Source organism: Ranitomeya imitator, chromosome 5, assembly GCF_032444005.1.
Source record: "Ranitomeya imitator isolate aRanImi1 chromosome 5, aRanImi1.pri, whole genome shotgun sequence".
NCBI classification, from domain to species: domain Eukaryota; kingdom Metazoa; phylum Chordata; class Amphibia; order Anura; family Dendrobatidae; genus Ranitomeya; species Ranitomeya imitator.
In genome coordinates, this window is record NC_091286.1 from 24781784 (window position 1) to 24804449 (window position 22666).

The window sequence follows — 22666 nt, forward strand, 5'->3', positions numbered from 1 at the left end:
GAGCCAAGATCATCACCGGTGTCTCGGCGGCCATCTTCCTGAGGCCGCACGTGTGCAGATTGAAATCTCGGCGGCTCTCGGCTTCAGGAAAATGGCCGCCGAGATCTCAATCTGCACACGTGCCGCCTCCGGTGGCCCACAGATTCAGGAAGATGGCCGCAGGGAAACCAATGATGCACTCTGCACCGCCCACCGCAAACACCGAGCCTCAACATCCCCACACCTCTGCCACTGCCAATTCCCTGAGGATGGGACGCTGCTACACCACTGCCGCAACCCCCCGGTGAGCCTGCGTTCAGACTATAAGATGCACCCCCCATTTGTCCTCCCACATTTTTTGGGGGAAAAAGTGTCTTATAGTCCAAAAAATGTGGGGTGTGTATGTATGTATGTATATATATATATATATATATATATATATATATATATATATATATATATATATATATATATATATATATATATATATCTATATATCCTTGTGTCACTAATCAACATGTAGGAGCTACACGACAGCTAATCTCCTGAACGGTATCATACACCTTTATTAAACAAGAGGAGATTCTCCACCTCGCTTCATCAGTGTTTGATTTGTGACTAACTCGGCTCTTGTTCTTTTCAATGCAATGTCAGAGAGGAAAGTGGGAACAGTTCATGTGTATTATATAATAAATAGACCTATATATGACAGAGGCACGGGGGTGCAGAGGTAAGAGTCACACCTGGGCACTGATGCCTGAAATAGCACAAAGGTCCATCATCTGGCCAGATACATGACAAAACCACCGGTTGAACGCCCGCTCAGCAGACAGCTAGCTCATTTGACTCCCTCATACACATGAATTCTTGACTAGTTTGAGCATTCATGAATTTTTAAGAGAGAGAGGAAAAAGCTGCAGCCATGTAGCTCTGGCAGAGGCCTACATTCTCTAAAAACTGCCCGATCCTTCTCACCCTGACATCACATGTATGGGGCAGGTGGATGGCCTCCGTACACATCAAATGGTTGGCTGCTCCAGCCATCATTTATGTGATTTATGAGGGTCATTACGTCAGCCCAGATCTAAACTCACTTTTGGCCGTAGACATGTAATAGCCGCTTCGTAGTGGATATAAAATCACATGAGAGGCCACTCAGAAAGCCACAACAATATGTAATCGTATGATGGCTGGATCAGCATTTTTCTGCCCATTTTGTGGGATAGTCCAGTTATTTCAGCCATTTTGAGCCTCAGGAACGCAGAGCTGTGAGAGGACTGTAGTGTTCAGAGACATTTGTAAGGTACAGCTTTACTCCTTTTGGGGTGAGGGGAGGGAGTGGAGATGGAAAATATGTTATTCTGCTGCTATATGGAAGATGTTGCCAAGGAATTACGAGAACATTCAAAATTAATACCATGAAGGTTCCGAGGGGGCGGAGCATGACACACTGATTCTTATTGCTGCTCCGCTCAAACATTACGGTTTTGCCTGGAACGTTCTTCTTATTGGCTTTCAATGAAATTGTTGTCAATATGATTAAAAAATTAGAATGTTCAACCCCACAAGGCACACGGAAGGACGGATGAGCGGCGAACATTTCCGTAAAGTGGAGATTAATATTTTAGTGATAGATCAGCAGCGGATGATAAGTACCATATATGAACAGTCCTTAATTGGGAGACTTAGATAAAATACAAAAGGATTCACAATTTATCAGAGGTATCTAGTATATATACTTACCAAGAGCTCCTTGACGGATGTCTCCACGTGTCGCTCCATCTACAATGAATTGGGGGTTCTCACATATTTCCTATAGAATTATAAAGAAAATGGTCTGTACGTATAAAAACGTAATAATCACATACAGTAGAAAAAACTGACACAAACAATCTAGAATTAATAACAATAAATTTAAGAGTACAAGAGGATAACTAATAAATTAACTAGTATAAATTTCATTATATAAAAAAAAAATCCCCTAAACTCTCCAAACATTAAATATATTGCTGAAAAAAAAATTGTGCATGTAGGAAGGAAAATCATGTGCATACATATAAATTATACATAAAAAAAAAAAAAACATTAGCTGGCCATTGGAAACAAAAACGATTGCAGAAATATAATATTTTGTATACAGTAAAATAACTGCATATAGAGATTTACAACATGGGTGACTTTAGTGTTTGAGCCGCTAAAAGCTAAAATGGCCACCAACTATGCAAAAAAATGTTCATGCAAATTATATACAGGAATACAGAGCAAGCTGCTTAAATGCAAATATTAGGTGACTGCTGTGAATATCCAAATGGGCAATCAGAAGGTTCAAACAAGTCTGGAAGTGAGGAAAAATGATTTTCACGGAACTAGTAATCCCGTTTATTAGTATGTATTCATTGTATTGTATTTTTGGTGTTATTTGTTCTGGATTGTTTGTATCCTTTTTTCTACGAATATGTTGTATATCAAAAAAGGATGCAAATAATTTACTATTTTAGATATTTTGAAGTGCTCATATTTCCTTAGGCGTCGCCCTCATTTTTTTTCAGTTTTTTCTTTCTAGTTTGTGTATAATCACATATAGGGCTCCTTAGCTGTAGGATATCGAGGGAGGAATCCACAGAAGATCTTATTAAAGGAGTAATTTGATTCTGCTCACTTCAGCATCGGCAGGTGAGCGGTGATGGGAACGTCACCTCTAGAGATAATAGGACAGGGGCATGATGCTTCTACACGTGACCCAGCAGGTATTTATAGACGTGACGTTACCAGCCCTGCTCACCTTACATAGAGAGAAAGGAAGAAGGGAAAGAGGGAGGAAAGAGAAAAGGAAGAAAGGGGGAAAGAGAGAGGAAAAAAGGGAAGAAGGAGGGGAGAAACAAAGAAGAAAGGAGGAAGAAAGGGAGGGAGGAAACTGGGAGGAAAGAAGGTAGAAAGGAATGGAGAAACGAACAGAGAAATGAAGGGCGAAAGAAAGGTAGAAATAAGAGAAGAAAGGAAGTGAGCAAAGAAGGGAAGGAAGGGAAGGAATTGAGATATGATGGCAAAAAGGAAGTAAGGGAGAAAAGAAGGGAGGAGAAAAAGAAGAAAGGAGGAAAGAGAGGAAGTAAGGGAAGGAGGGGAGAAACAAAGAAGGATGGAGGGAGGGAGGAAGGGAGAGAGGAAACTGGGAGGAAAGAAGGTAGAAAGGAATGGAGAAATGAATACAGAAATTAAGGGAGAAAGAAAGGTAGAAATAAGGAAAGAAAGGAAGTGAGGAAGGAAGGGAAGGAAATGAGATGTGATGGCAAAAAGGAAGTAAGGGAGAAAAGAAGGGAGGAGAAAAGGAACAAAGGGGGAAAGGAAGTAAGGGAAGGAGGGGAGAAACAAAGAAGGATTGAGGAAGGAAGGGAGGGAGGAAACTGGGAGGAAAGAAGGTAGAAAGGAATGGAGAAATGAATACAGAAATTAAGGGAGAAAGAAAGGTAGAAATAAGGAAAGAAAGGAAGTGAGCAAAGAAGGGAAGGAAGGGAGATGTGATGGCAAAAAGGAAGTGAGGGATTAAGGGAGAAAAGAAGGATAAAAGTAAGAAAGGAGGCAAGAAAGAAGGGAGAAAGTAAGGGAGAAATTAAAGAAGGAAGGAAGGAATGGGCAATGCAAGGAAGAAAGGAAGAGAGGAAGGAAAGGAAAAACGAAGGCTTCATACTTTGCCAACGGTCCACATTTTGCTAGTACAGTTCCGCCGACACTGGAATTGACTTCTATAAATCGCACCTAGTAGTGGGCACTTTAAGGGCTGTTCTGGTGGATGTGGATTCACTGATGGTCAGGCCGGAGATTAGGACATTGCATAGATGTGTGGGTATGGGGGTGTCACACTTCTACCTCCCACATTCTGTATATTTGGAATCTGATTAAAAAAAACAAAATAAAAAAAACAAAACAGGATGATCTCCTTTCTGGAAGAGACTGGTCTCTGGTGTTATCTGGCTGTAGTGTGACTGATGCAGGGCGCACCCAGATTCCACATTTATGGTGAAGCATTGTGTTATTACGGCCAGTAACAAACCTCGGAAGATATTTCTGGATATGCAATTTCCTAATGTAATTCTTATGTGATTAAAGGGTTTATAAACTTTTCATCCAACTGTTTTATTATTATTTGTTCCAAAACATCTAAAATTTAGGAAAAAGCAACCTTGGAGGTCTTCTGATTAGTTTTGATACAATTTCGCTCAAATTTTTACTTTTCCAACATCTCACAAAAATCATGAATTTACCAAGTAATTGCTAAATCTCCACCAAAGTGTCTACAATGCATATTAAATTTATCAGCAATTTTTTTGGCACAAATGTGGGAAAGAATACTGCACATTTTTGATAAGTAAATCTCTCCCCAGTATGGTACATCAGATTCTACTTTTCTAAATTTCCTTACTTTTTTCATTTTTTTTCTATAGGACTTGCTGTTTACACCGAACAGTAAATTTACATTTTGGTGATCAAATTTCACATTTTCTATTCAAAATTTGAGACCATTTTTTTCCTGATCACTGGTGGTTTATCATAAAGTCTTGTGCTCACACGGCAGAGTAATCAAGCTGTGTGGACGGGTCGTTATCATAAAAGGAGAACCAGCATGTGCTAAATATGTTGTGAAAGGATATATTTGGTGTAAGACGGCCCAATAATTGGAAATGAGGGTTTGTTAGAACACTTGATTGACAATTTTTGCCTTGTCGAAACATGCAGTCAATCACCCAATGAACAAGTGATTAGCGAAACGCTTGTTCATCATGGGTCGTTAATGCCGCCAGTAAAATCATCGTAATCCTCAGCGCATTGTACTGTGTAACTGCCGACGATGACAATATTTTATGCACACAACGATATTTTTTGTTTTTTTTAATAATCCACCATACAGCTCCATAGATATAGGCCTTTTAATTTGGTGCTAATTTTAATGGTCTTTACCGATTGGGCGTGACTCACAGGGTTCCTTGGGGGCGAGACTTTAGCCTCCTCTGCAATATTAGCCTGTGAGTCACACCCACTTGTACGGACCATAAAAATTAGCTTTATATAAAAAGGTCCATATCTTCGTGACCATCAAGTCGGCAGCTGCTACATACTGTATGTTGTACTGAAAATACCCCCACCAAGTAGTGCATAATTATATCCGCTATATAGTACGGTGCCAAAAATAAGAATTTTATACATAATATTGGCACCTTTTCTCCCCAGGACTTATTAATCCTACCGCAGACCCCATTGCTGCCATTTTGGTACTCCCAAGATTAGCCAGTGTGGGCTTCACAGGAGACTGATTGTTACTATATAGTACAGTACTGTAGTGATCACATGTCCAAGTCCCCTAGAGTAACTAAACAACAAAATGAAAAGTCAAAAAAGAAAAATTAAAGTTTTGTAAAACAATAAAAAAATATCAAAGTTTCAGTCCCACTTTGGCCACACCATTAAAGGGTTAGTAAATGGTAGAGGCGCAATAAATAATACCGTACAGAGCTTAAATAATACCAATATACAGCAACCAAATAAAATCCATCCAATGACCGTACCATACAATGTCCAAAAAAAAAACCTGCTATCCCTTTTATATTTCTGTACGGAGCTCATGATCTAGGGGTGCCAGGCTCTGCCTCCATTAGTGGTGGCGCCTATGCCCCAGGGTGTGACCATTATGGATTCACACTCTTATGGCCGACACGACGTTTCTTCAAAATTAAAAATGAACGTTACCAGAGGGGCTGTAGTGAATAATAACAAAGTGTAGCGTACTTAACCCTATCATTACCAGCAGGGGCGTAACTACAACAGGTGCAGGGGTTGCAATCGCACCCAGGCCCTGGAGCCTAGGGGGCCCTAAATGTCCCTTTGACCTATAGAAAAAGACTATAGCTATTAAAGATTTTAAATATTTGGGGGACCCATTGGAGCTTTCTCATCGGGGCCCATGAGTTTCATGTTACGCCACTGATTACCGGACTGCTATGGAAATCCACTATGTTTACCTGGCTCATTTCTTTCCCTGAGTCATTGCTGTATTATAAGAGCAGACAATGGCCGATTCCCTTTGATACACAGACACCACCAGCACTTGTTACCTTTACTGCAGTAATCCCCCCACAATGTCTTTGATCTTTCCTTCCAGAATGATATCCTGAGTGGCGGGACACAGGAGGCTTTTACAATCCTTTACCATACCAATAAAACTGGCCAATGTACCGTGCCTGAAATACCCGACCATAAAACGACTATACATAGAGCAGCCATATATCCCGTGTCCATGCTCAGAAAGTCATACCTGGTATAAATAGATGAAGAAGAACGTTTCCTGATTTAATGGGCCATTACTCACAAATCCTGCATGACCGGATCTGCTATTCCCCGTGCAGCTTTACATGTGTTTAAGGTCTAGAATTGTAGAGACTTAAAGGGGACTTCTGGCAGTGTTGTGGTGTCCCTGAGCCCAGATCTTGTGGATCTCACTGATTACTCCTTTGGCCGACACCAGACACCTCCAGTGAGAAGAAAAGATCGAGCATGATGAAATCCAACACGCTCAATCACAAATGTGCCATTTTGGGATATTCACTACGCCTTCACCTACATACGAGGATTGCCGGCCATTCCTGCCAAACCTATGCACCTAAGGGCGCATAAATCGGAAATTGAACAGATTGGTCGTCAGCTCTCCCCACCTGAGCATGACAGCTGCACAGAAATACATGACTGTCACCCTCAGGTGGGCTGAGCCATCGGTCGGTCCGCACACTGTGTTCCAATTTTGGTCTGGTTGATACAGACGTCTGACTGCGCTCTTAGGTACATTTCCACTATGTGTATTTGGTGCGTTTTTGATGCTGCAGAACCACCTATTAAATTATAATTTAGGTGATTTGTGTTATCGCGTTTTTTTTTATATTTACGGGTGGCGCAGTGGTTAGCACTGCAGCCTTGCAGCGCTGGGGTCCTGGGTTCTAATCCCACCCAGGACAACATCTGCAAAGAGTTTGTATGTTCTCCCCGTGTTTGCGTGGGTTTCCTCCCACATTCCAAAGACATACTGATAGGGATTCTAGATTGTGAGCCCCATCGGGGACAGTGATGATAATGTGTGCAAAACTGTAAAGCGCTGCGGAATATGTTAGCGCTATATAAAAAAATAAAAGAATAAAGATTATACTTGTTAAAAACAAGCATTTTTGTCTCTTTTTGGCTTGTCATATTTTAAATAAAGCTGCTTTGTATTTGCTACTTCCTGGTTTTTGGCTTTGACAAAAAAACTTTATTGATACAGTCATGTGCGGATTACATGCGTGTTTTACCAGCAAATTTTCCACATTTGATGAAATTTTAATTTATGGGGGAAATATACCCGTAAAACTCAGCGTAGACACAAGAGACATTGACATGTTGTGGATTTGAAACTCGCACCGCAGATCAGTTTACGCTGAGTAACATAGAAGCCCAGTGGGCAGGAGATTTCTATAAATCCCATCCACTTTGCTGGAACTGAAAGTCGCCGTGTTTTTGATGCATTGAAAATACTCAGTGTCGATAAAAACAAAACAAAAATTCATTGTGGGGACGTTGCCTAAAGGTCATTTTGCTCAGACCTACTGTATAAGCATGGCTTTCAACAGGTTCATGTGGATCTTTGGGGAACAAAGTCTCAGCGGGCCCCTCTTCACTTTTGATTTTTCCTCCTTTCCCCCCAAAGCTCCAACTTTTTTGTATCTGTCTGTATTAGGACTTGTGTTTTTTTTTTTTTTTTTTTTTTTTTTTTTTTTGTTTTTTTTTTTGCACTGTACGAGCTGTAGTTTTATCATCACTTATTTTGGGGTTTGTATGATTTTTTTTTAATCTCTTTTAATCCCAATAATTTGAAAGCCGAAATGACCCAATTCTTACATTTAGTTTTTTTCCGTTTGTTATGGTGTTCACTATATGGGATAAGTATTATATGTTATTAGCTTGTACCGTTCAGCGTATGGGCATAACAAGCTTGTTATAATGTTTGATTTTTTACATTTTAATGACATTTTGAGAAAAGCACAGTGATATGAAATTTCACTTTTTTTGTGTTTTTTTTTTTTTTTTTTTTCCTCATCTTTCATTGCATTCTATATTTTTTGTTAGTTTCCTAAGAGACGTGAACCTGAGGTCATCTGTAAATATATACCGTAATATTGTGATGCATTGTTAAAGGGACTCTGTTACCTGAATTTGGTGGGCTCTGTTTACGGTCCATCCGATGGGCGGTGTTTTCTCTCCGTTCATGCACCCCTTCCTTTCCCGCTGGCCGCAATATTGTCTTGAATTTGATTCGGTTTCTTCCATAGTACACGCATGCGCAATGCAACCTTACCTTGCGCACGCGCAGTATGCTTTGCCCAACTGTGGGCAAAGCCGAAAAGCATTAGTGCGCATGCGCTGGCACACTATGTCCCGGAAGTATTTAGCTGTGTTCCGGGACATAGTGCGCCGGCGCATGCGCACTAATGCTTTTTGGCTTTGGCAAGGCAAGATTGCATTGCGCACGCGTGTACTACGGAGGAAACCAAATCAAGTTCATGACAATATTGCGGCCAGCGAGAAAGGAAGGGGTGCATGAAAGGAGAGAAAACACCGCCCATCGGACCGTAAACAGAGCCCGCCAAATTCAGGTGACAGGTTCTCTTTAAATATTGCAGTCTGGGCTCCAGGGTCTAGAATAGGCCCCTCACTGCCATGTCATCCTCTTTACAGCCTCTTAAATGTTGCTGTCACTAATGACAGCTAGCTATGATCCCAGCACTTAAACTTAGGTGCCGGCTGTACAAGACAGCCAGCACCCACACTGAATGGAGTAGGATCAGCTCCTGAACCTGCTTCATACATGCTGTCGGCCAAATAAGCGCTTGTTTTCTGGATGTTTCAAATCAAACTAGCGCATCCTTATGTCTCCCAAAGCCAAATCCATCTTGGATGTTCGTCCTGATAAAATTGGTCGGCTGAATTTACTGTGTATTTAAAGGGTTATTCCCATTTTTATCAATCATCACTTTTGGATAGAGTTTTTTTAGAAACAAGCAATTTTGCATCTTACTGCTTATTAAAAATTTTCAGCCGTTCTTGAAATATTAACACTTTGCTTTTGCTTACAGGTTGTTGCCTTGGAGACCGACCACCGCTGCTTCCCAGCCGAACGTGCCCAGTGCATACAAGCTCTTTTCTATGGAAGCTATTTTGCCGTTGGTCAAGATCGCTGCCTCCTAATTCAACCAGCTTCTGCGCAATGTTTACAAACTAGCCAGCACAGGTGGTCGGTCTCCTAGGCAATGAGTTGTAAACAAAAGAAAAGTGTTAATATCTCAAGAACGGCTGAAAATTTTTATTAGCAGTAAATTGCAAAAGTGTACATTTTTAGGAGCTCTATCTGAAAATATGCATGCATGAAGATGGGAATAAACCCTTTAAGTAAGGCTACTGAGGGGCTAATGTGATTAGTTGCTATGTCAAAACCCTGAAGTTATGGAAATCTCCCACCAGTCTCAAAATGTTTATCCAAATTACTGAGCCCCCTGTCCTTGTGATCTGAAAATCAATGAGAGGATCTAACCACAATATACACCGGTCATAAAAGTAAAAGCAGGAGGAGAACCTTCCAGCGCGTCTGCATGTCTCCACTGTAGTGTTTGCTGCTGCCAAGAAACATTCCTTATCAAGTCACTGGATGCAGGAAATCTGTGCTATCAACCACACCCCAAAAACACCCTATAATTCAGTCTCATACTTCGCTCTATTATCTGCGTCCTGTACCTGGCACATTATCATCGCAGACACCGCCTGAAACTGCTATAGCAAAATATCCAGATGTGTCCTTCCTTCCCTTACTCTGGGTTCAACATATCCCGAGATGATTGGAAATAAGATGGCCAGCTTTTAAGAAAAGCATGATTTTGCAATACTCTGTCAGGAGATGTTTATGCTATATCTGTCCACCCGGGGGTTGTGATGGGAATTGTAGCCTGTCAAATGTTTTGGTAGCGTATCACAATAAAATATATTGACTTTGTTTTGTGAATCTAAAGTAGTCGAAAAACCCTTCTCCTGCCTCGTCAAGAGTCTGGACTTCCTGCTCAATCCTTTACACTCCAGCAATGCTCGTTGGGGCTGATCAAATATGTATGGGATCAAATCTTCACGAAATCGTCCACCAAAAAATCTGCACTCTGGAGGTAAATTTACATATGGAGGACAATAACGAGTAAAGGAAGCGGCCTTACGGAGCCACGAGATGTCACCAATTCCTATCGTAGTGGATATTGGAGCAGCAGTTGATTGGAGTGTGGTGACAGATTTATTCAAGCGGAAACTGCATTAGGAGGATACGTTCCTTCTTCAGGGAGATTTTGTATGAGTTTTTCAGAATTTGAAAGAATTTTGTTTTCCTGGAGGTTTCTGAAGCCTTAGGCTACTTTCACACTAGCGTCGGAATCTCCCTGTCGCAATGCGTCGGGCAGAGATTCCGACGCTAGCGTTTGATGCGCTGCACAACGGGTGCAGCGGATGCATTTCTCCGGCGCATCCGCTGCCCCATTGTGAGGTGCGGGGAGGTAGGGGCGGAGTTCCAGCCACGCATGTCGGAAAAAGCAGTCCGTCAGGAGCAAAAAACGTTACATTTAACGTTTTTTGCTCCCGGCGGTCTGCCACAACACGGCGCAACCGTCGCACGACAGTTGCGACGTGTGGCAAAGCGTCGCAATGCGTCGCTAATGTTAATCTATGGGGCAAAAACGCATCCTGCAAACAACTTTGCAGGATGCGTTTTTTTGCCATAAACTATGCATTGCGACGTCTGGCAAAAAAACGCCAGTGTGAAAGTAGCCTTACTGTTGGACAGTGCCGTGTTGGGAGTATTTTCCATCAGGATCCGCATTAGAGAGGTGATGTGCACTTTTTGTTACACCGAAAGTTTCAAAAACATGAAGCAGAAAAACAAAAACGTTCAAAACACTGAACATGCGAGCAGCAGAAGTGGTTACACAATAGAAATGAATAGAAAGATTTTTTTCAATAATTTTTAAGTGATTATTTTAGGCTTTTTTTTTGGTGCAGAACAAAAATCTCTTTAAAAAAAATCCAGTTCATGCAGTGGGTGATCTGAGCTTAATGGCATCAAAAGTTTTTTTTAAATTGTGCATTTATGATATTTAAAGTACTTAAAACTTATTTTTGTAGATGATTTTTTTTATCCAGTTTTTAAGGCACATTGAAATCTATAAATCTATGAAACATCCATTCCAAATGCAAAGACATAGACTAACAATAAATTTGTGGTTGCAAAATTAAAAAAAAAAATAATGTGCAAAGATCGGTCCTGTATCTATTTAGTCTACATAAGAAAAAAAATATTGTGGTATGGCTGTACAGAATCTCATTCCACTATAAAAATGAAAGCTTTTCTGCAGAGGTTCAATGTCAATATTTTGTCCATTTTCTTTTAACATCTGCCCAGCTTTTCTCCAGTTTTTTGAAAAAGAAAAAGGTTTTTTTTTTTTTTTAAATCCAACTATTTGCTTTGTATTGTACCAAATTGCTTATTCTTAGGTGCAGAATCCACACCAAAAAGAAATCTACCACATCTGAACATGGCCTAAGGGGGTAGGCTGACATGAGGAATCCTGGCTGAAGCTCAATGTAAGAGGGTGTGATGCTAATGGTAAGTATGGGGGGGCGGGGGGGGGAGGGATTAGAATCTAAATTCATGGGACACATTGGACAATGCTTTTTTTAGGGCATCTTAAAAGGAAGAAGTAACAGACTTGCAGTGTTTACTGAAGCTGATTAATGCAGGGGGGGGGGGGTTTCAGCCAAAGCCAGAATTATGGCTTATGGCTTTGTCTCCAAAAGAAATTAAAAAAATCTGAAACTGCAAAAGAGTTTTTCAAAAAACCTGTAGGCTTGTGAAGAGGGTGTCACATTCCCCTGAAAGACTTGGAGTTAGTCGGTCATGTTAGGTAATGAATTGCAGATCTTCTTTAGAGATGGTGTGATTTTGTATCCCATATTAAATGGATTTAGTTTCCTCTGGTGCTGAAGAAGTTAACAACCCTTTCTATGCTGGTCAGAGATGTGTAACTCCATTTCAGTGGCATCTGATCTGGTCATTACCTCTTCCTATATAAACTGTCCTGACCTTCTAGCCCTGCTGTGAGTACATGAAAGCGGACTCTGCTGTGACTGGAGGGGTGCGCCCTGACGCTCGTGCAAAGACATTGACCTGTGCTAAGACAGTGACCCGTGCAGAGACAGTGACCCGTGCTAAGACAGTGACCCGTGCTAAGACAGTGGCCCCTGGCACCCATGGCATTAGTGCAGAGCCCCTGATTCCTGTTGGGAGACCCGATAACAGACTGAGCATCGTTCTCCCAAGATAGGCTGCACTGTTGAGGGAGAAGACTCAGAGCACAGGGGACCCCGTTTGCCTAGCATCCCCTCTACTCACCACAGTAACCCCTCAAACCCCAGGTTGCGGGTTCCTAGAGACTACACAGCTCACGGATAACAGAGGGACGACAAGTGCCGCTGTTTTCTGGCGCCTACGTTGGAGAAGACGACCCTACAAGCAAGTCCTCATCAGACTGATAAGTGTTTTTCCCAAGAACTTCTGTTTACTTCTGTTATACTGCTTCCCATATATTTTGCACCGTTATTTCTGCAGTTTATATTCGACTGTTTTCTCCCTGTGAGGAGAATATCGCCCCTGTTAATAAAGCCCCCTCAACAGTTGGTTTGTCTATTCCGTGGTGACATAGTCTACCCTGCACTCCATTACAGACCGTCACAGCATGACAAGGCTATGTGCACACGATATCTTTTAAACTCAGGCGAAAGTTTTTCAAGGAAAAGATGTGAATCCAGCTTCTTCAATGCAAAAAATTGCCACCAAATCTAATATGGAACAATACAAAGTAAATCCAGATTATAATAGTTCCATACAAAGAATCGAACATAATATGTCTAAATTGGAGGATATTATTATGACCTGTAAGAAATCTAAGCTTCCAATACTAATAAACACGTTTATGAATGGTGTAGATCAGTGATTCCCAAACTCCAGTCCTCGCGGCCTCCATCACATCATGTTTTCCCGATTTCCCTAGTATTTCACAGGTGATGGAATTATTATAAAGGCATCAAAAACTGCCACATGTTCCTCTCACCTGTGCAACATTATGGAAATCTGAAAACATGATCTATTGGGGGTCATGAGGGCTGGAGTTTGGGAAACACTGGTGTAGATGGTCTAAAGCAGGGGTCCCCAACTCCAGTCCTCAAGGCCCACCAACAGGTCATGTTTTCAGGATTTCCTTTGCATTGCACAGGTGATGCAATTATTACCTGGGCAAGACTAAGGAAATCCTGAAAACATGACATGTTGGTGGGCCTTGAGGACTGGAGTTGGGGACCCCTGGTCTAAAGCACCGAAAACACCTAAATCTATATTAAAGCACAATAGACCACATACTCCCATTCCCTCTGGCATGTATGTCAGCTTTAGCTCATCCGACCAGAACTCTTCTGATGGCAACGTCGATGATACAGATTGTCAGGGTGATCTTTCCACAAAACTAAAAATCGCAGAAATTCAAAAAACATAAGAGACACGGCAGACGCAAACATTTCAAGTGCCATAGGCATGGCGACTTGCCGCAGAAGGGATCTTTAACCACAAAAACGTTTTCAAATGTTTTAAATTTATCACAGCATGCATTGACAGACGCCTAAACTGAAGTATTGGCCTTGGGACTGAACTTTGTCCCAGACAGAAATTTAGATTTATTTAACACTCTAATGGACATTAATCGGTTTATACGTAACTTCGTATGTGGCGTGTTCACACAAGGAATACAAAGCGTCTGGCTGCAGCCTATTAATGACGCCATATGGCGGGCTGCCCAGTGCTAAAATGCATCCTGTGTGAACAGAGGCCACAGTGTACAGAACAATTCGGGCCCAGCTGCACCCTGCAAAAAATATACGTGCAAAAAAACATATAAATATATGTAAGGTCTTAGTTGATATTAGGGCCATAATATGGAAGCTGGCAACCCACGCCAAGGGTCCTTACGTATTGCCAGTCCTACTCTAACATGAAAAACACCAAAAAAGGACACATTCAAGAAAAAATACCAAAAACAGGCAAAGATGCTTACCTGTCTAAACAGGCCTCAATACAAATGCACAAGCAGGGTGCAGCGGACCCAAACAAAATAGCAAATGCACAGGTGCGATACCTAATGAAACAGCCAGCCTTCAATAAGGGTTTGGCCGTGTGGTACACCAATGCACTAAGATAAAATACTCTGTATGTGGCGTGTTCACACAAGGAATACAAAGCGTCTGGCTGCAGCCTATTAATGACGCCATATGGCGGGCTGCCCAGTGCTAAAATGCATCCTGTGTGAACAGAGGCCACAGTGTACAGAACAATTCGGGCCCAGCTGCACCCTGCAAAAAATATACGTGCAAAAAAACATATAAATATATGTAAGGTCTTAGTTGATATTAGGGCCATAATATGGAAGCTGGCAACCCACGCCAAGGGTCCTTACGTATTGCCAGTCCTACTCTAACATGAAAAACACCAAACTAAGACCTTACATATATTTATATGTTTTTTTGCACGTATATTTTTTGCAGGGTGCAGCTGGGCCCGAATTGTTCTGTACACTGTGGCCTCTGTTCACACAGGATGCATTTTAGCACTGGGCAGCCCGCCATATGGCGTCATTAATAGGCTGCAGCCAGACGCTTTGTATTCCTTGTGTGAACACGCCACATACAGAGTATTTTATCTTAGTGCATTGGTGTACCACACGGCCAAACCCTTATTGAAGGCTGGCTGTTTCATTAGGTATCGCACCTGTGCATTTGCTATTTTGTTTGGGTCCGCTGCACCCTGCTTGTGCATTTGTATTGAGGCCTGTTTAGACAGGTAAGCATCTTTGCCTGTTTTTGGTATTTTTTCTTGAATGTGTCCTTTTTTGGTGTTTTTCATGTTAGAGTAGGACTGGCAATACGTAAGGACCCTTGGCGTGGGTTGCCAGCTTCCATATTATGGCCCTAATATCAACTAAGACCTTACATATATTTATATGTTTTTTTGCACGTATATTTTTTGCAGGGTGCAGCTGGGCCCGAATTGTTCTGTACACTGTGGCCTCTGTTCACACAGGATGCATTTTAGCACTGGGCAGCCCGCCATATGGCGTCATTAATAGGCTGCAGCCAGACGCTTTGCATTCCTTGTGTGAACACGCCACATACAGAGTATTTTATCTTAGTGCATTGGTGTACCACACGGCCAAACCCTTATTGAAGGCTGGCTGTTTCATTAGGTATCGCACCTGTGCATTTGCTATTTTGTTTGGGTCCGCTGCACCCTGCTTGTGCATTTGTATTGAGGCCTGTTTAGACAGGTAAGCATCTTTGCCTGTTTTTGGTATTTTTTCTTGAATGTGTCCTTTTTTGGTGTTTTTCATGTTAGAGTAGGACTGGCAATACGTAAGGACCCTTGGCGTGGGTTGCCAGCTTCCATATTATGGCCCTAATATCAACTAAGACCTTACATATATTTATATGTTTTTTTGCACGTATATTTTTTGCAGGGTGCAGCTGGGCCCGAATTGTTCTGTACACTGTGGCCTCTGTTCACACAGGATGCATTTTAGCACTGGGCAGCCCGCCATATGGCGTCATTAATAGGCTGCAGCCAGACGCTTTGTATTCCTTGTGTGAACACGCCACATACAGAGTATTTTATCTTAGTGCATTGGTGTACCACACGGCCAAACCCTTATTGAAGGCTGGCTGTTTCATTAGGTATCGCACCTGTGCATTTGCTATTTTGTTTGGGTCCGCTGCACCCTGCTTGTGCATTTGTATTGAGGCCTGTTTAGACAGGTAAGCATCTTTGCCTGTTTTTGGTATTTTTTCTTGAATGTGTCCTTTTTTGGTGTTTTATACGTAACTTCACAGATAGGAAACATTTTTTTTTGCATCTGATCAGTTGACTGTTAAAGCCTCAGACAATAATAACGTGAATGAATTTCAGGGTCTTTCCTTTTCAGAATAGATGGTGTTAATGGATCTACAAAATCTGCAACCAACCGGCTCTTTGGTTGAAAAGAACATCACTCAGGGAACATATTTTGATACATAAAAAAACCTTTTTCTATCCCGTACAGTAACGAGAGGACTATATGGAACGATTCCAAAATGTGATTGAGAGAGAGAGCAAACATGTGGATATCCATACCAAATCTTGAAAACATCAAGCTAATTTATCTTCTAAGCAATCACATGCATTGCAGGATCTTAAAAAATTAACAGACATCACCATAAGAATGGCGGATAAAGGAGGTAGAATTGGATACCAGCATTTATCTTTCTCAAATTAAACTTCTATCGGAGAATATATCTGTCTACGAAAATCTAACGCATGGTCCAACGCCCAATGTCCAAAAAGACAACACCGAAATAATCCAGGATGGTATCTCTTTGGGAGTTCTTGCTCCTACGCAGAGAGATCTAAGTGGATCATCCAATTATTCCAATAATGCATACCCTCCAATCCAATTATTCCAATAGTGCATAAACAAACGGACCCACCACCAATGAGACCAATCATTTCGACCATCGAAACACCTCAGTGAGTGGCTAGATTCTCTTCTTCAACCTTTATCACAAAAAACCCTGGGTTTTTAAAGGACTCTAGAGATATATTGAACCAATTTTGCCAACATAATTTGGACAAATGATTTCTCATGGCTAAGTTGCGACATGGTTGCCTCATACCTCCATACCGCAGGACATAGCATGAGAAGACCTGGGATATCATCTAACCAAACACGGTGATTATTCAGAAGACTTGTGCATGTACGTGATTCAATTTACCCAATTTCTCATAACTTGCAATTATTTTTCTTTTGATGACAATTTTTTTTTACAACACAGGGGAAATTCTATGGGCACTAAATATTTGATCTTTTTAGCCAATCTAATTATGGCTTATTAGTAGTAATTTTTTTTGTATAGTCGCGATAACCCTTTTCTTCCTTCTCTGTTCTGGTATGGCAGATACGTAGATGATATACTGCTAATATGGAGAGGGGATGTATCCGGCATATCAGAGTTTGTCCAACACCTTAATAACAAGCATAAAAAATATTCTGCTAATGCAACTTCTATTTCTTTTTTAGACCAACAGTTGGAGGGTATATGTGATCAGTTTGTTTCTACAGCTATCTTTGTCTTTGTTAAACCTTTATCAGGTAACACCATTTTACATGCTAGCAGTAGCCATCCCAGACATACAGTGAACTCGATTCCAGTAAGTGAATTTACACGTATCACAAAAAATTGTAATAATAAACTCAATTTGGCTACGGAACTAAAACACTCTCGTCATAAATTGTCACGTAGGGTTTATTCAAACTAGGTACTAAATTGGGCTAATAACATAAAAAAAAAAAAAAAAAAAAGACAAAATCTGATTGAATACAACAATTCACACAGGAAATCAGTGGTTTCCAACGAGAAACAACCTGTTTTATCTTTGACATTGAGTCGACGAGTTAACCAGATAAAGCATATTGTTCTCAAACATATTCCCATGAGGATTCAGATCTATCCAATATCTTAGGTTCTGGTTGTTCGGTTGTTGCAAAAAGAGCAATTACTCTAGGTAATATATTATCCCCCAGTGTCCTCAAACCTACTCAACAGGGTAAAACGTGGCAAGACCACACAGGTTTTTACAAATGTGTCAGTAACAAATGTCGCACATGCAGTCATTCAACTCCCACACATATATTTACCAATTATGATTCAGGATGGGCGAACACATAGTGTTACAGTTCGGGTCCAGTTCGGGCTGTTAAAAAAACAATCCTGAAAATTAATAATAAACATTAGAATGAAACTTACCTGTCCAGTGACCCATCCTCCTGTCCCGCTGTCTCCCGGCCACATCTGCTTCTAGGGCCGCTCATTACCTTCTGCCGGTATTCACTGCACTCGGCAGTCTTTGGCTTTTTCCGGCAGTGTTCGTGCGGTGATGTCACTGCCGGAAAAACCCAAAGACTGCCAAGTGCAGGGACTACTGCCGGCAGTTAATGAGCGGCCCCGGAAGCAGATGCGGCAGGGAGACAGCGGGACGGGAGGATGCATCGCTGGACAGGTAAGTATAATTCTAATGTTTATTATTATTTTTCCCATATATGTAAAGTCCAAATTCAGTGTTCAGATGCAAGTTCGTGTCATCTCCGGCCCCAAACTCGAACTTTACAAAAAAACTCGGGCGAACCCGCCGATCTCGAACATTGGGGGGTTCGCCCATCACTAATTATGATGAATCACAACAATTCCAAATCAAACAATGTATTAATTGTAACAAACTTTGTAAGAAGGAACATAAACCAGCTCACCCGTGATGCAAGAACCAAACCTCGGGAGCACGGACCCGCTGTGTCCAGGCGTACAAGGTCCAAAAAAAGAGAGGAATGTCCAGCTTCACAGAGTCCGTAAAAAAGAGTTTTCTTTATTCACAAACTTTAAACATGGAGGATACAGACTTCAGCACAACCATATGGGTAAGAATCTCAACGCGTTTCTGGAGACTAGGCTCCCTTAATCATGACCAAGGGATCATGATTAAGGGAGCCTAGTCTCCAGAAACGCGTTGAGATTCTTACCCATATGGTTGTGCTGAAGTCTGTATCCTCCATGTTTAAAGTTTGTGAATAAAGAAAACTCTTTTTTATTAATTGTAACAAACAGAATGTGCTTTATATGATCCGATGCATTACGTGTGATCTTGCTTACATAGGATGCACTACTAGGAAGCTAAAAATCCATATATCAGAACATCTAACCGATATTCTTTCTCCCTTTAGTTTAAACCGCTCAGTATCGAGTGACTCAAAGCACTTCATTATCCACCAGTCGCTCCACTGCATTCCTTAAAGTGGTCGGCGTTAAAAGAGTGCAAACACTATCCAGAGGTAAAATACAATGAAAAAATAGAAAAAAGGTTGGAGCGCACTTACCCTGGTGTGGTAAACATCACTTTATTAGGACATATGGAAAAACGAACAGCAGGGAGGGACGGGATCAGCTACGGACCAAAAAAGTGGATATGTCGGTTTTCCTGTAAATTGTTTCTTGTTAATCTTCAACGTTGAATTCGGTCTTTATTATTGTTCATGGTGTCTGCTGTTTTTAATTATTTGTTGTTTTTAAATATAACACTGTTTATGTTTTGAGTATTGGCGGGGAGGAGTTTGGGACTCAATTGGGTCTATAAAACACTCCCCCGATCCATTCAGCGTCTGGACCCGTTGAAGTGCCATTAAGCACGAAACGGTCCGTAGCTGATCCCGTCCCTCCCTGCTGTTCGTTTTTCCATATGTCCTAATAAAGTGATGTTTACCACACCAGGGTAAGTGCGCTCCAACCTTTTTTCTATTTTTTCATTGGATTCTATATGTATTTTCTGGAAGCGGCACCCCTTTGGTTGAGTGTGGAGGATATGCACAGCCGCAACAACTTTCACAGGTGCCAGACCGGCAGTTACATACGGTCAATGGGTTCGACATATTAGCAGTGCGGATGTGTGTTCCTTCTACTATTGGGCTATCCAGAGGTGGACACTTAAAAAGACGCCTCCTGACCAGGGAAGCATTTTGGATCTACAACATGGGGACATGTATCATTATTAACTTTTAACATGTCAGTCTGTTTCCTTTGTCAGATGTGTGCACTCTATTTTGTGATAATTTGTTGAAATAACTTTCTTTTATACATTTCACACATTTTTATTGTCACATGTTTGCTTAAAGGGAATCTGTCACCTCAAATTGGCGGGCTATGTAAATGTCCTGCGTTCGGTCAGATGGGCGGTGTTTCGTCTTCTTTCCTCCACTCCATCCTTCCTCTCTGTCTGCAATATTTTCGGCAATTTGAGTAGGTGTCCTCCATAGTTGGCGCGTGCGCAATGCAATCTTGCCTCGCACACGCGCAGTATGCTTTTGCCCATCTGCGGGCAAAGCCAAAAAGCATTACTGCGCAGGCGTACTATGTCCCGGAAGTATTTCAGTGTGTTCCGGGACATAGTGCGCCGGCGCATGCGCACTAATGCTTTTCGGCTTTGCCTGCAGATGGACAAAGCATACTGCGCGTGCGCAGGGCAAGATTGCATTGCGCACGCGTGAACTATGGAGGACACCTACTCAAATTCATGAAAATATTGCGGACAGCGGGGAAGGATGGGGCGGAGGAATGAAGACGAAACACCGCCCATCTGACCGAACACAGGGCATTTACATAGCCCGCCAATTTGAGGTGACAGATTCTCTTTAAAGGGAATCTGTCAGCAGGATTGTGCACAGTGACCTACAGACAGTGTTAGGTCTGCGCTGTTATACTGATTACAATGTTACCTGGTGATGAAATCCGTCTTGTGGTTGTTGTTTAACTCAAAACTAAAAATAAAGATTAATCATATGCTCGTGCCCCGGGCGGCCTGTGGAGGGTCTTCGTGTGGTGCTCTGATTGGATGTTCATGTGTAATGGCTTTTGACAGGTCACTGATCCCCTCACTAACATTTTTTTGCATGCAAGAACTTGAATTCACATATTTCTTTCCTGCTATTTCCACGCGTGGCCACCTGTTTCGTTGCTTCTATGTGCCATTGGCTGTTCAGGTGAGCTAATTTACTAATTTTTACTACGAACGCAAAAGTTTTTCAAGCAGATGACCCTTCAGGACACTCTGGGGGGTTTTTTTTAGACGTTTTTTTGTGTCTGTTCCTGAGTGTTTTTCCTTTGGGTTTGGCTGCCACAGGTTTTCTCGATGGTTTTCCCATAGCTTTTGTGAAGCCTTTTTTTTTTTAATTGTTTCCTGGTTACTTTTTTTATGATTCCATTAAATAATGAAGAAAACATTAGCAATTTTTAAAGCAAAACACTACAGCAGAATGCTCTAAACAAAAAGGTCTGGTTGTCTTCTGGGCATCTTTTGAGCTTTCTAACGGATTCGTACTGTAAAGTCCAGAGCCTTTTCCGAGCAGAAGACTCCAGAAGGATGGACACATCACTTTTTTTAACCGCTTTTTAGAATCCTGAAGTTGTTAAAAGACGTTCAAAAGCCTAAATAGCAAGTCGTTTTTTTTTTTATAGAAATGCATACGTTCATTCTTTGAATGTTTTTTTGATGATCGTGAACTTTCTCGTAGACTATGTGCACACGTCAGGATTTTCTGCAGAATTTTCCTGAACAAACCAGACTTTTTCTGCAGGAAATCCGCACGTGTTCTTTGCGCGTTTTTTATGCGTTTTTGCGCATTTTTTCCCAGAGCTTCCCAATGCATTGAATAGCCGGAAAAATGCGAAAAATCCACAAAATTAATGAACATGTTGCGTTTTTACCGCAATGCGTTTTTTTCAGGGAAAAAAACGCATCATGTGCACAAAAATGATGGGATGCTTACGTATGCGTTTTTTAAGCGTTTTTTCCCTCTGATAACGGCAGAAAAAACACGAAAAATCCTGAACGTGTGCACATAGCCTTACAGTACTAATAATTATCTAGAAACAGGTGTCTGGTGAAAGGCCATACCATACTGTATGTAGTAAAAAAAAAAAGTCACGCATATATTTTCTACTATTTTTGTATCTTTTCACAATAATATTCCCATGTGCAGATTCATCTGTAAGGACGGCGCTAGCATACAACATGTAAATGTATATATATGTATACATGACATTAGTGCTTTCTTACCGTTGGTCTCTTCCACACAATTCCTTTAGTTTTTGCAGAGTTTGGTCCTAATTCATTGTAGCCTAGGGCAGATACACATGCGGGAAACTGGTCGTCTTTGAAAAGAGTCTTGGATGCCAGGCACTGCGCCCGCAGCTCCTCGTAGTCCTGATGTAAATACTTGACCGGGTTCTGGTTTGTACCGAGACCGTCGGCTACAGCCCTGTTTTTGGCAACTTTTGCTGCAGCCCCTGACATGTTGCCGTCACTCTTGAGGGTCAAGTCTATAGAATGTGACTTGCTGTTAGCAGCAGGCGGAGGTATAAATAAGGGACCAGGTGCCTGTCAATCCGGCTCCTCTACTGCTGGGAGGAGACTGCAAATCTGGGAGCTTAATCACAAGAGTGTAAATATGTGCACAAGACTACCGAGCTGGAAAAAAGGTCACTATCATGGGTGCTACAGGTACAGTAGAAAGTTATACACACAAAAGAGATGGAAAATCTGCTGAGGCCAGGACCACCAGACTGTGCCGAATATAAAAAAAAATATATAGCTGTGTCTGGTCAATACTAGAGATGAGCGAACCTTTCAAGGTCGGTTCGATTCGCTGAACATGTTCTCCGCACAGTTCGAAGATCGTACTCGAACCACATTAAGTTAAACAGGAGGCAAAACCAAATGTATAGACGACACCTTAAGGGGTGACAAAAGGCTTCCCAAACAGCTAAAATTAGGGGCAGATGGAGTGCCCGCCAGAGTCGTGGGGTACTCGGGCCGGGTCCGACGGTTTTTAAGGGGGTGTGTCATGGCAGCAGTTACTCGGTCTGGGGCCTGGGCATCCAATAAAAGTAATGAAATTAAAGGGGAATAACG

At 41.6% G+C, this 22666-nt stretch overlaps 1 protein-coding gene across 1 annotated transcript in view; it reads right to left on the reverse strand.

Moving 5' to 3' along the window:
- Positions 1-22150, reverse strand: part of LOC138681162 (calpain-8-like) — a 57142-nt gene extending 34992 nt beyond the window's left edge. The window contains exons 1-2 of the mRNA XM_069768446.1: positions 21812-22150; positions 1723-1792 (exon numbers count right to left, since the gene is read on the reverse strand). Of these exons, the coding sequence (XP_069624547.1) occupies positions 1723-1792; positions 21812-22048 (307 nt within the window). The 5' untranslated portion in view covers positions 22049-22150. The remainder of the gene's footprint in view (positions 1-1722; positions 1793-21811) is intronic.
- Between the last annotated feature and the right edge of the window lie 516 nt (positions 22151-22666).